At 42.4% G+C, this 14,614-nt stretch overlaps 1 protein-coding gene across 2 annotated transcripts in view; it reads right to left on the bottom strand.

Annotated features, from left to right (window-relative positions):
- The window catches only part of DENND5B (DENN domain containing 5B), a 113,826-nt gene that overhangs the window by 22,554 nt on the left and 76,658 nt on the right, over positions 1–14,614 (bottom strand). For both annotated transcript variants that reach the window (XM_021389162.1, XM_021389171.1), the window contains 3 exons: positions 13,534–13,765; positions 11,378–11,528; positions 2,535–2,628 (listed from right to left, as the gene is read on the bottom strand). In XM_021389162.1, coding sequence (XP_021244837.1) covers positions 2,535–2,628; positions 11,378–11,528; positions 13,534–13,765 — 477 coding nt within the window. The remainder of the gene's footprint in view (positions 1–2,534; positions 2,629–11,377; positions 11,529–13,533; positions 13,766–14,614) is intronic.

Here is a 14,614-nt window from a genome sequence, read left to right as displayed (position 1 = left end):
GTTCAAGTGGGAAAAATTAAGACTTGATTTTATTCTCAATTAACTTCTTAATTACAACTGAAGCTCATATTAAGTAAAACTGGCATTTAGGATCATGCTTTTTTTTACTGTGGGGGTGGTAATGGAGAAGTATGGACAAAAAATGTCATGCTCTTTAAAATAAGATCCAAGCTATAATTAAAGACTTTTAAACCTTTTTGCTCCGCTGCCTTGTTGTTCTGGAGTTGGGTTTCATTTGTTTGCTTGTTGAACAAAAAACCCAAGCCCATCAAGAAGCGTCATCTCTCCCTACCATCAGTGAGAGGACCATGTGCTGAGCAAAGCTAAGAAGTTGGCCACATTTAGGTGTGCAAGTGGGAAGTTTATCAAAAGGTCATCTGTACACTGTTAATAAAGTTTTTGTTAGTAAAATGATAGGATGTTGCCAAAAAAAAACCAGTCTTGAAACATTGTGCTCAAAGCCTGATGTTGAAACTCTCAATTTTTGTGCAAGATATGTGAATTTCCAAATGTATGTTTTTATCACATTAATGCTGCCTCTCTGGGGAGATGGTTTGTGACAGCGACCATTCATTCTTCTCCCAGAAGGACAAGAACCACTTCACATCAGTCCAACTAGTAAGGCAAGAAAGTAGGGTTCTATCACAGAAATTGTGTTCAACTAGTTAGCAAGTGCTCAGCTAGGTAATTACAGTTTCACTGATACCGTATGGACTTAGAAATAGTTGAAAAACTATTGCATATGGGAATAAAAATCACAGCTGATGAAAGCATGTTGTTCAGCAAGCAATCTCACAGGTGACTTCTATCTAATTCAGTGCAAAAATTAGCAATGAGAACAGTGAAAAAGTAATACAGGGAATATGTAAATAGGAAATCTAGAGTTTCTTTCTAAGGGCAAAGGGATAAATAAAATGCAAAGTGCGGTTATAGTCTGAAGAGTACAAAAAATGATAACCTTATTTTATTCACAGAATATCTTGTTATTAAACAAACAAACAAAAAAAAACCAAAAAACTTTCATGAGTTCAACAAAAGAATGAATATGGGATGAGAGGACCAACAGAATGCTCTCTGCCTGTTCAACACACACCACCACCCTCCTCCATGTTGAGATGTGAAGACTCAGCAGTCAAAACAATGCTTTTTGGTTTTGACATCCTAAGCTGAATTGCCAGCTGAGCAACACAGGGAAAAAGGAAGAAAAGCAAAATCTTCATCTTTCGGTCTCAGAACTGTCATGTTTGCCAGGGAGTTGGCATGGAAGCCAAGAGCTGTTTTCCAGCTACTTTTCTGATTATAACCACACTTCCAAGCACTACAAGGACGTGATCCTACTCTACGAGAAAGGGAAAGGTTTGGGATGCAGCACAGTGGTTCCTCACACTACAACCTCAAAAGCAGCTTTCAACAAGAAAAACTAAAACATACCAGGCAGCATTCAGAGAAGGATTTTTTAGGAGGCCGTGCAGGAGGGGGCGGCCCCTGGTCCCACTCCCAGAAGGCCATTGAGTTCTGGCGAAGCAAAAGCTCCTCCGAGGGCTAAGAGGAGACAGATGCCCCGATGGCAGAATAGCCAGAAAGAGAAACAAAGCAAAAGAACCATGCATATGATCCACAGCCGAAAAGAAGGAAGTAAATACATGACAAAGTACTGAAAAGGCTTTGCTGAGATAAACTCACAAGGCATAGTTTAAAATATACTTGCAAAGTCATCCTAGCAGAAACAATAACAAACATTCACAAATGCTGTTTTGCTGTGTTTCCACGAAACACCATAGGAAGCTGCGATTCAGGAGTCAGTCATTCATTTGAGTTTTTTAGTGCAAATGCCAACACTGGTCAGCATTATTCAGCAAGCCTTACTGCAAAACAGCACGAATGTTTTATTTTTGCTAGTGACATATGAAGGAAGCACATGGGTATCAGTGGAAAAATATGGCAGAAAATACTTAATGAATGACAAGAAACTGAAAAGATGGGACAGAAATGCATGCATGCGACTGACATTTATGAGATGTGTGGGAGCTCCCAAGCTTCAGGCCGAAGAAGGACCCTGAAGTCTTAACCTTTCTAACAGACTTACTCCCATCAGTAATCTATGTAAAGGCAAAAAAAAAAAAAAAAATCCTTAAAAAAAAAAAAAAAAAAAAGTCCACTCGCTGACATTTATTCAGGAACTTGGCTTTTCCAGAGACCTTCACCCTGGGCAGAGCTCACAGCTGCACCCAGAAAGGCACTAGAGCTCTACTCTCCACGTGCACTTACACAACAGGGGTCTGTATCAGCAAATAAGCCATTTTCCTGATGACATGGGAACTGTTCTATTCCAAATTAACAGAAGCTTATCATCAGTGTTGTGTGCTTTGAAGTTGTATAGCGTATACAAACCTTGGCAATGAGCAGCACTTAAATGGCTAAAGACCTATGCAAACCCTAGGGTAGCAACAACATTGCCCAAAGCAGCAAGGGTCCCTTTATTTGAACGTTACCTTGAGGATGAACATCTCGTGCCACTCACAGATGCCACCTACCTCCCTCAAGTCATTGTCCAGCCCGATGTGTTCTGAATGCTGCCGGAGGCGGTCTTTCCTCCGCTGCGTGGTGGCACTGCGACTGGCCCAGCGGCTGGGAAGTTGGAAAGAGAGGAGACACGTGAGTAGAACAAGTGGGAAGGGAGAGCCACTTCACACACAGGGCGAGAAGAGACAGTGCAAACTTGGGTGCTGCAATGGCCGTTGGTGCAAGCTGGTGTCCCCCGTCCCTGTGGGAAACCACAGGGCAGGTGACAGGCCACCACTCAACCCAGTGACCTGCTGGAGACCTGCCTGCTGCCTGCTATCATACTGATAGTTGGCTCCAAGTGGGGCAGAACCCACCACAGATCCCCCTTGCAGCACTGGTGCCAAAACTTGGGAAATCACTGTTGAGTCCTCAGCAATGCCCTTTCTTGCTGCATTTGTTGAGATTTGGCAGAAATGGTATCTGTATGAACAAACAAAATACAAATGTTTTGAGTAACAGCTTCTAAAATGTATCCTCTGTTGTGAGGTTTCCACAGCAGGAATTATGCCAGAGAACCCTGTCACCATGATTGTAAGGATGAGAGAGAACAGCCTCAAGTTGCACCAAGGAAGGTTGAGGTTGAGCATTAGGAAAAACTTCTCAGAAAGAGTGGTGATGCAGTGGCACAGGCTGCCCAGGGAGGCGGTGGAGTCACCATCCCTGGAGGTGTTCAAGAACCGTGTGGATGTGGCACTGAGGGGCATGGTGGAGATGGGCTGATGGCTGGACTAGGTCCAGCTTAGAGGTCTTTTCCAACTGGAGTGATTCTATGACTCGGTGATTCCACTACGATACTGGGAGCACCTACATCTAAAGGATTTAAAGAGAACTGACATTCCTGGGATTAATCATGTTGCTGTCTTCACCATGTCTGTGGTTTTTTTTTTTATATATCAGATTTCTAAATAGCACACAAAAATTCTATTTTTGCAATGTCTTAGTTTGTGTCCAATTCAATTTTTTTTCTCATCTTAAGCTGTTGTTTAAAGCAGGCACTTGATAACCAGGTTTTAAACTGAGCAACCTTAAAAATCCCAAATGTCCAAGCTTCCTTATGCCGGACACTGTAATAAAACACAAGATAACACTGTGCCAATTAATTTACAATCTCAAGTGATTGCTGGGTTTCTAATAATATCATAGCATTCTGTCAAATCCTTGAAACAAAAATGTTCAACTAGTGCAGAAAATAAATAAGTTAATACATTATTTATAGATGAAAACCAAAATAACATGATATAAAGCAATCTATCAAGCATTAAAAATAAGCACACGAATACTACATCTTCAGAATAATTACTGTGGTCGCATTTATTAAAATAAAAAAAACCCTTTTCAAATATAGTGAAAATAATAACAGCCTTTAAACCCTTCAGTCGCCTCACAAAGACCCTCTTCCTCTGCCCTGCACTCAGAAATTCCAGAGCAAAAAACAGCATGTACTCATTGAGCCTCTCCACACAGGTGGATATCTGCAGGATCAGGAGTCACTTGACCCCAAATCCACCCATTTCCATGTGCATCCCAAACAAAAGTATATACAAGTAGGATCTGGGACCTGAACTACCCAGGCAAGGTTTCTGTCTGGCAGCAGATATGTGGGTGTAAGCCTGGAGGAGGAAGCCCTAGCCTGGAGCTGGAGTTGGGTCATGACATGGCTGACAAGGCCCTGGAGGTGTGGCAGGGCAACCTGGCCTGTGGGAAGTCCAGGCATGACCCCTGGTCATCTGAGCCCTGCTGCTTTCAGAGAACGAGGCATGTGCCTAACTATCCTCACCAATTGCTCTAGTGAGGCAATCAAAGACCAAACTTTGGCTGACAGGATCACAAAGGCTTAAAAAAATAAAACTCACGAGAAGTGACGTTCTTATGGTCAGAATTAAAGTGTCTTCCCACCTTCCAAATAACATCAAGAAAACAAGTACCGAGTAAGAAATAAACATCTGGGTCTGCACATAATCATGGTTCAGCACTTCACCAACCCACATGACAAGGAATTTATTTTTAGAGCCCTGTAGCCTCAAGTCTCCGGTAACTAAATAGGTGTCTGAACAGGAAACATTTATACCTTCTCAGAGGAATGCATTACTGACATAAGCGTCTTTGCACCTCCTCAGAAGTCTTAAAAATATACAGCCTATGACTTTAATAAATCATCACCTTTTTTGCGAAAGCAACACCGAACGCCTTATTAGATGACTGAGAGTGGAAGAAAATTGTATTTTGTTCATCTCAGAAAGTTGAAATATGGCAAAAGCTCAACACAGACGCAGAACTGACTTTATTTACCTGGCTCTAGATACCTTCCATTTAATGTAAGTTAATACCATGCTTACATTTGACATAATAGAATGTCAATAATACATTTCAAATTTATGTTATAAATCATATATTACCTATATCATATTTTTCTGCTCTGATTCATATTATATATTCTGATTTGATCCCTTTCCACCTGCGTTTCTGCCGTTATTCAAAGATTTAAGATCTGGTACAAGCATCCTTCGAGAGAACACGTCTCACTGAAGGTGAAGGCAGAACAAAACCTACAGAATAATTACAAGTAATACACCATCATTAAAGCATTTTCAGTTAATTCCTGCCGGCTGGGAGAGTGCACAGATCATTCTCCAGATTATTAGTCAGAACTATGTGAACATTTTCAGCATGCAAGTGGAAAGATCATTTATGAGGGAAGCGATGGCTGCTCATTAGGTGGAGCAATGACACGTATGGTGAGCTGCACGTCCCCGCATCCCCAAGCAGCAGGTGAGGGAAGAGAAGCTGCTGGGTTCTGGGTGAGGTCTGTGCACTCGGATGAAGCTCTGAATCTCTCTGGGAGATTTGGTGAAGATCTAACAGCAGATAAGCAGCATTAAGCGGCTAAATCTTTTAAAGCCTCTTCTTTACTGGGCCACACAGAATTTTCCCGAAATAATGCTTAAATATCAAAAGAACTGCTTGCTCTGCTCCTCATCAGCAGAGGTCACATTTTAAATAACCTCTCCTCAACCTTCAGCCACTCCAAGTATTTCTGACAGGAAGCCCTCACCACGTCCTCTGGGGCTGCTGAAATCCCACTTGAGGTATTTCATTCATTCCCCACAGCAGAGGTGTTGCTCCAAGCACTAACTCTCTGGGGGCGAAGCAGCCGCAGCTCAGGTGCTGTGGTGCATGGTCCCTACACGGAGCAGGGAAGAGAAAGCTCTTTTTGGCAGAATGCCCTTATCTCCTGATGCCCGTATCCAAAGATAAACACACTTCACCTTCAGGGACTGTGAAAAAAGAGCGCTGTTTCAGAAGAGCAACGTGGGAAGATTGTGTGCTGTTTAATACAGAGAAATAAAACAAAAGGCTCTCTACATTAAGTGCATTCCATACGAAGGCTGCAAGGTCAACAGTGAAATCAGTATTGTTTGATGCCAAATTAGACCCAACAAGCATAGGAGCAGGTTTGCAAGGGGTGGAGGATCTGTAAAGATGGCACTTGTAAAACACAACCCTTAACCTGTGATGCTTGATTTCTGTAATAAAATGGAAATACAGTCAGCATCAAAGCCGAACTGTCAGAAACCAGTCTAGCAAAACAGCAGCCCGGACGTGCTGAGCTGCAACCATGCCTTCATCTCCATTCCCTGCCTCTCCTTATCTCCCTCATTTTAAAGGCTGTCTTGGCACATTATGTGAGAAGAAGCGATTGTGAAGAGTGGCACCCACACCACCATCCTCTGCAAGCAAAAGTGGGAGCAATCGGCCAGGGCCACCCTCAGACCTGATCAGCCGCTGCCCAAAGTGGTACTCTGGTTGCAAACTTGAGACAGCAACACTGCCCAGGGGAGAGGCACAGTGAAGAGATGAGAGGCACAAGGTCCAGTACACATTTTCTCCCTGTAAACTTTAAGTCTACATAGTTGTCATAAAATGATACAGTAACTGAAAGAAGTTAATTGTTCTTTTACTGCCTCACAGGGGTTGAGCCAAGGATCAGCACGCAGAAGGATCACCCGTTAGGTTTTAAGTTCCCACAGCATGTAATTCCTATTTCAGAAACTGCTTTTAAGCAGATTGTCAAAGTCATTCACATTTTATTCTCAAAAAATGAATGTATTTGAACACAAGCAGCTAACATGCCCATTGCACCTGTCAGTGGTTTGCTCCATTAGGTTGCCTAATGTACAGTACCCACTTGTTTCAGATTTTCATACTTAAAAGGTGAGCTTTTACTACTGGCCAGCTTTAAATAACATCAGTGTTGTGTGTGCATGGCTCGGTGCTGACTCATGTCTTACTCACAGAGATGCACTGCAGAGATGCTACTCTCTACCACTTGAAACTGCAATTGTCTGGCTCGACTTAAGAAAAATAAAAGCTTCATTAAAGACTCCCAGCCTTAAAACAGTACCCAACATGTAGGGAGGTAGAAAAAGCATGTATAATACAGAACACTCACTAAGACACACAGATTATTTGTCATATAAAAAATAACTTAGTTAAAGCCTGAATGAATTCTACAGTCGTATAGAGATTCAGCAAAGTGGAATGGGTGATGGAAGCTACAAGGCTGCACGCACACAAGTCACACCATTACCTGGATCTCAATGATGAACCTATCTGGTACATTCCTAATGCATGGCTTTTACAAATACTGACACAGCCATGAGTTCAAGCAAAACACGGCACAGGGACGAAAACCTGGAGAAAGCAATTGAATGTTCTGAAATCTGCATTATGGATAAGAATAACGTATCACATAGCTAACCCTGAGGCTAGGAGGCCAGCTCCAGAGGGATTTCTGCTTGAAGACTTGCATGGAGTCATCTTTTGAGGGTTGCTGCAGGTAACAAGGGACACAGAGGACAGACAAAAGCACCAAGTTCACAGGATGCCAGAGAACAAGGGAAAGGACTCAGATGAGGGATGTGGCCAGAAAAGGGAAAATGCACCAGTCAGAAAAGGATGCAAGGGAGAACGCCAGGCATGGATGAAGAAGATGGGGAAAAAAAAAGAGCTAAACAAAGAGGAAGGCAAAAAAAAGGATAATTTAAGACATTTTGTAAGACCATAAAAAAGCAAAACCTTCCTTTACCAAAAAAAAAAAAAAAGAAAGAAAAAAAAAGAAATTCTGGAAAAAATAATTTCAGTTGCTCTCTGTGGGCATTTGCTACAAATTGCCAGAATGCTAATATACTCCCATGCTTGACATGCAATCAATGTTTTCCTCTGCAATATTTAATCTCATTTATCAAGCTTCTTAGTACAAATTAAGTTACAATGTAATCAATTAGACTGAAAACACAGCTTGCTTCATTGTTCTAATTCTGCACTGTAAGCATATACACCATAATTTAACAATTAGCTAATCAAAAACCATGAAGTGTTTACTTTGCTTCCTTTTTGTCATTCAAATTCCTTTCTTGAACGGTTGCAAATGTATCAGCCAGTGGAGAACCAGCTCCAATTTTAAAAGTCTGGCAGAAAATGCACACAGAGAAGGAAGAGGGGAAAATGTAGAAACCACAATGTGGTGCTGGTGTTCGAAAAAGGGAAGGACAGCTCTGGAAATGCTGCTCTTTTCCAGGCTAGCAGACAAACTGCTTAAATGATTGCAGCCTGTTTCCTCCCAGGACGCTTTCTAGGAGGACTTCTGAGGAAGCTGCTGCTTTAGGAGGTCATAGCAGTGTGGATGGGATGTTGCTGAACCCAGAGGAAGCTGCAGCTGCTGCCTGTAGATTTAGAAAGTTTTCCCATGAAGTGGGGGATATGCAGAATGTGTCCCCCTCAGCAGGACATTGAGACCTGATATGAAAATGGACAGAATTGTGTTTTGTGGTTTTTTTCGTTGTTTGCTTGTTTCCTCAGATGCTGTTGGCTGGGATTAATTGCCTTTTCCTTACTGAAAAATACATTTATTTTAATTTAAACAAATATTTGGATACAATAGTTACCACCTTTCACTAAAGTTAAGATCTACGTATTCTGCAGCTGAAGTCTTTCCATGTTCTGTCAGTTCTGATTAAAAAGATGGTTAGAAATGGTATTTCTGGGAGCCTGTTCTTCAGCTATATGGAAGGTTGGTGTGCCTTTTTTTCTTCTTAGTTTTTCATTTCTTTTCAGTAAGGCTGAGTTTGGATGTAGTGTCAGTGAGGTTTCCGCTCAGCTGAGCAAGACATTTCCTAACCAGTCAGGGAAAGAGGTGCCCAACGTCCCTAATGACACCAAGCAGGCACCTGCAGTCTGAATGCGGCAGCTCATGCAACAGGAGCTGCTCTGCCAACCTGCAAGTGAGCAAGCAGAGAAGAGAAAGCAGCAAGGAGCATAATGCTGGTTAGGGCCAGGGGAGCACAGGTCCACCCCCTGTCCGGTCTTCTAAAGGACATCATGGCAGAAGAGGCGGCAGTGACAGAAGTGGGGCAAATCACACTGCCCAGCACGGCCGCGGGCTGACAGATGAAACATTATTAGGCTTCATTTTATGACAGACCTCAGTGTTTTAACTCTTATACATGGTAATGTGACCAACATTTGTTCCCAGCTGCGTTTAGGTGGAAGCGATCCAACATGACTGCCAGCCCTCCCTCTGCCCCCAAGCCCTACTTTCCACGGCCCGCAAGCGAGAGCCAGACACCTTCTCTTCCAAACAAAGTTTCCGCCTGTCCAAGCAACGGGCTGTCTGGGATCACGTACAGGGCCTAGGACAAAAGACACTAAAAATGTTTGTTCTGAGCTTTATATTCCTGACTTGCATATAATACATTACACATACAACGGCACAGTAACAGAGGTACCTTCAGTGCTCTGCTGGGATGCAGGAAGGGAAGAGCTAGATAACATTATGAGGGCACACACTAGCTACAACTGAAGTGCATGGGAATACAGCTGAAATGTTCTCTTCCCCTGTGCCCATACTCAAAGGCTGAGGCCCGTGTGCAAATATAACATATCCCCATGAAGCACACACTGGGAAATTCAAATTAATGGAAGGCTACAGTTCAATTGATTTTGTGGTCAAAAGAATTATGCTGTATTTGCAGAGAGCAGGAAAAGGCTATCTGTTTTATCCGTGGGTGTAAATTCAGCAGAATTACATGTCTTAAATGAGAGAGAAAGAGAGTCCTCTCAGCTGCTCACATAAAATGCCAGGAAGCAGAAAGATATAAACAGATGGTCCTGAGATTTTCCAATTACAATGCTTTTTGGCAATATATGACTGGAGGAATTCCAAGCATTTGTCACTTCGACATCACTCTGCAGTAAGTAACGGGATTTTGGTATTTACAAATTCTGAAACATGCTGTCATTTGAAGACCAGAACCTGCCACCTAAATCAAAATTACCACTCAAGGAGTTAAACTCCCATTTCAGAGTAGGCACAAATCTAGCAGAAGCATCTCAGAAGGCACGAAAAAGCTGTTTTTAGTTTAATGATTATTCATAAATTCAATGAGATTCTGCGACAGAGCCTGAACATATAAATGACTTTGAGGAGGCTGGGCATGCTCATGCTATCGCTGATACTCTAAAACTGAGACGTAGCATAAGGATAAAAGACAGACTGCTAAACACAGCTTCTCCCAGAAGCTGAAGATATCTTTGATTTCTCAAAAGAACGTTACCTGTAAACCTTTTTCTTGGTTTGCAATAAGGTTACAAAGAACTTTGAAGTACAGATTCCTCCTTTAATTTTTGTGGGTGTTAACTCGAAAACGAATTGCAATTCTTTAAATATTCAGTGCTCATGGATATCTTATTCTATCATTTGCAAGTCTTCTGCATAGCAGGCTATTAAAATAGGATTAGCTAGCACTGGGGGGCACAAAAGGTATATAAATAGAATTGAGTGGGCATCACACAGAGGAGCTCAGAGCAGCATGTGTGCGTGCTGTTTTCTGGAATGAGATAGCTTTCAAAATTTGAACAATCGTAACTTTAGGAGTTCTCAGATTTATCTGTGCTCCATCTTGACCTACCACTGAAACTGGAAGTTAGGGCCTGAGCTCGTCATTTTGTAAGTAGTAATCACTGATGCACAAATATTCAATTTTTGAAGGTAGGAGGGGAAATAATCTCCCTCCCGAGTCTTGGAGGAAGGAAAAGAAAGTAACATATAGCACTTACTCTCCATTATATCTATATTAAAGTCATGTTCATTAGTTGCTACAGGTTCTTGTTTTACATTAGTCAAATTAACTACATAATAATATGGTTGATTCCACAGCTGTAGGTACTCCCTGCCTTCTTATCAAATCACAGTACAGAACCTCGCTGGATTCAGAAGAGTAATCCAGATGCAGAACGTCATAGTCTCCACCCTCACTGAGTTATTTTTTCCAGGTTATTCCACTTTGGAAACTGAAAGAGCTATAAACATCTTTGGGGCAGATAATAACAGGTAAAGGAAAAGAGAGGAACAGAGTGGACACTGATTTCATTCAGCATGTCAAAATTTCTTTCATGAACTGAATTATTGCTTGGGTTTCCAAATTATCCTCTTCAGTGCAAAACAGAAAACTAATTATAAATTTATTATGATAATAATAAAACTAAAAATATGTATGAGAAGACATGGTGCTTTCTACTAGAACAGAAAATAGTACTAAGAAACCTTCATAAAACCAGAGCCAACACTTTCTAGCAAAACCCAAGCTATGGCTATAACTTCAGAGTCAGCACCTACAAACCAGAAATGGAAAGAGTTGAGCTGGCTTTACTAAACGGGTCAAAAACCACCCAGAATTTGGACTGCCGTCTATTGACATGGATCTTTCAGAACAGAAACCTGCTTTCAAGTTCGGAAAATAAAAAGTGTGCTTACTTGTTATTGGTAGGTCCCGTTGCTAAGACATCTGATTGCAACTTTGGAAAAAATCCTTGTTCATATTTTCCTTGACCAATCTTCATATCAAGTAAATGCGGGTGGATGGCCGTGTGGTCAATCTTCATCAACCGCTGCTCGATGGACTGGGCTGCAAGTTACACCCATACGTCAACAACCACGTTATCCAGCTACCCGAAGACTACAACAGAAGCTGTCATGCTCTTATCCCGAGTAAGTCTCTTAGAAGTTAAATACTCATTTTAGTCCCTGAAATCTTTTACTTATAGAAGTGTCATTGTGTTATTTGGGTTTTAGTTTCCATACTGCACACGAGTGATGCTGAGACAAACAAGTTAGCTGTTAAACTAGCTGGTAGAGCTGGGGGATGGGATGTACTACTTGCTTCCAAGGACAGTGCAAGCTTCCCTGCAGCTTGGTGTTTGGCCTCAGCGCCTCTTTGTGCGGACAGCTGGGGCCAGATGGGTCAGGAGCAGCTCCCTGAAAGGGCTGGGCACCTCTCTTTGCCTGAGAAATGCTTCCTAGGGCAGACACGTTGGGGCGATACCCAAATTTAACAAATGCCTGGCACAGAAGCTATCCTCCTCCTGAGAGTGGAGGACCTAGTACTGGTGACAGGTTTTCAAAAAGCAGGACAGATAGCAAGGCCTGAGAGGTGAGCAGGGCAAGGGAGGTGAGCAGATATTTGGATGGGCCAGAGGCTATGACAAGGGCAGAGAGGGCTCTATGGAAACCCCACTGAGGCCAGCAGAGTTTTCTCATGATGTGGCCTGAGGGTTTCACCTCAGCTCTCTGACAGAATGCAAATCAAACCCATCAGCCTCTCAACACTGTGTCAGATGTGCTTCTAACCGAGATGGGAGAGGGGGCGAGTGGGGGAGATCAGCAGCAAATTAACAATTTCAGTATTCAGCTCCCTCAGCCCATCCATTAATGGGCAGAGCCATTCTTTCAGCACGTCATGACTGTGAATATAAATGCAAGATGGGGAAGCTAAATCCATTTTCCATTTGTCAAGAACAACAAAGAACTCATTTCCTATTTTATACAACTGTGACTGAGAAGAAACTGTCATAAGATTTACACATATTATCATCAGAAACTCAGGAGCTTTTTTCTCCCCTAAGAAAAGTCTCTTTGCATGGTTTTATTTTGGAGATAAGGACTGGGTAGTGGGGGACAGAGGGTTTGGAGGGTTTCAAAAACAGTGGGTTAGACAAACGAGTGCTGATGCTGGGCTTGTGTGTGTGAGTGGTAAATATGAAATAAAGCTGGCATTACTATCAGCTTGCTGCGTTTCAAGAGACAGAAAATGAGGCTCCGGTGCCACAATGTCTACCAAAACTAGACGATGAATAGACAGGCAACCTGCAAATTAGGATTGTTTTTAAAGAGAAAGGGTTAACCAGATATAGGATTTCTTTCTATTTCTGTCACATTTGTAACAAGTAAGATGTTCTCAAGAAATTAGAAAATGAACAGAAAGAACAAAAGAAATGTGCTTGCCTCAGTTCATTAATTTGTGTCCCAGTGAATTACAGAGTATAATTTTTCTGCATTATACTTGGAAATTAAATAAAGACTTGCACAGTAAGAAACTCGAGTATAATTTGAAAAATGTGTCCTGTGACTACAGCAGCACACAGCACTTTGTTTGCTAACACTGAACATCTACTGCACGAGCTACCAAATGTGCCACGTAGGATTATGTCCCCAACACCCCCTGCTGCTCTAGTCAAATGGCCTAAGTCAAAAATCATCCCTTTTACGGAAAGGGGGAGATAGGGTGAGCATCTCAAGTGCCAAGGCTCAGTGTGGCTGGCACTGGTCCCACTTGTGCAGCAAGGGGAAGCCCTGCCATGGACAGACATGAGCTGCTTGGAAGGGGATGCAGTGAGCTTCCCCCTGGGGCTTGGCTGGGATTGTTAAATACACAAGGAGGCTTGAAGGAAAGATGGGGGCTTCTGCTGTCCTTAGCACGTAAAAGCCCACTGAAGATTTTGCCTATGGAAATAATGACATTGAAGAGCACTGCTCGGGTAGCTCAAGCTTCAGCACTCAGATGACTGAGGACCTGTATCTCCTTGTGGCTGACACTGTATTTTTGAATATTTTATTAGGCCATCTGAACGTACCTGCTTCCTTCAGAGTGCTGCATTTCTGATAATTGGATGTCCGCAGTGCAGGGGCCCTTACATTATATAGCCTTATTTTCTCAATTCGGGAGTCAAAAACTCTCAGAAAAGGGTCCTTCTCTTCCCACTGGGAGATTATCTTGTTGTCTATGAAGGTTGCAAACATCTGTGTCTCAATGAAGTGCGATAGGAATGGGAGGTAAGGCTCAGGTTGGTCCGAGAGGAAGGAAGCCTGAAATAGAGAGCAGAGCATTAGTGCCACACTCACACCATGCCTTGACACATTGAGCTGTCCTACAGTGAATTGGTGCAGCAGCCACCAGGGAGGTTTGAGCAAGGCTTCCCCACCACAGAAACACCCCTCAGAGAGAATGGGATCCAGCTGGAAAGCAGTCTGTCTCATGCATCACCCCTTTGGTCACAACTGTGAGGAACAAGAAGCTTTGCGACAGCTCAGGTAATTGGAATATGGAGCTTCTGAAGGAGTACCTGTGCTGCCAGCTCTTTCAAAGAAGTCTGATGGCTATTGCCTACAGGTATGAGCCATACGCAACCCGTGTGTGTCTCTGGTCTGCACATCCCTGCTTGCTCACAGAGGTGCCACGTACATTTAGAGGTGCTCAGTGCAATTCAGCTAATGTTCTTTTGTGAAATTAAATGGGGCAATTATTCTTGAAATTCCAATTAAAATTGAGTGTGTGCCTAAATCTCTGAGTTTTGAAAACTCTCACCTTAAAAGCCCACTATACTGTACAAGTACTAGCAGAGCCTGCATAAACAAACCCCTATTTCTGAGTGCCACACTGCTCAACACCTAAGTACCAACAACACCTAGAATAGACATAGCAGCTTTTTTTTTTTATGGTCAAAAGCTGACTGAAATCAATATTTAGTCTATTCCTTACCATTTATCCCTCTGACATTCTCCTCGGAGTAGGACTTGTATCTTTAAAAGCTTATGGCTAAGAGCATTATCTAGTTTGAAAAGTCATTTAGAAATAATAATTGTGCAAGCTCTCAAACATTTCTCATTCCTCTTGCTAACCCACAGTCTACTTATTTCCCCGTTTCTAATCTCACC

Source organism: Numida meleagris, chromosome 1 (assembly GCF_002078875.1).
Source record: "Numida meleagris isolate 19003 breed g44 Domestic line chromosome 1, NumMel1.0, whole genome shotgun sequence".
Lineage (NCBI taxonomy): Eukaryota > Metazoa > Chordata > Aves > Galliformes > Numididae > Numida > Numida meleagris.
This window is presented reverse-complemented; position numbering and strand designations above follow the sequence as displayed.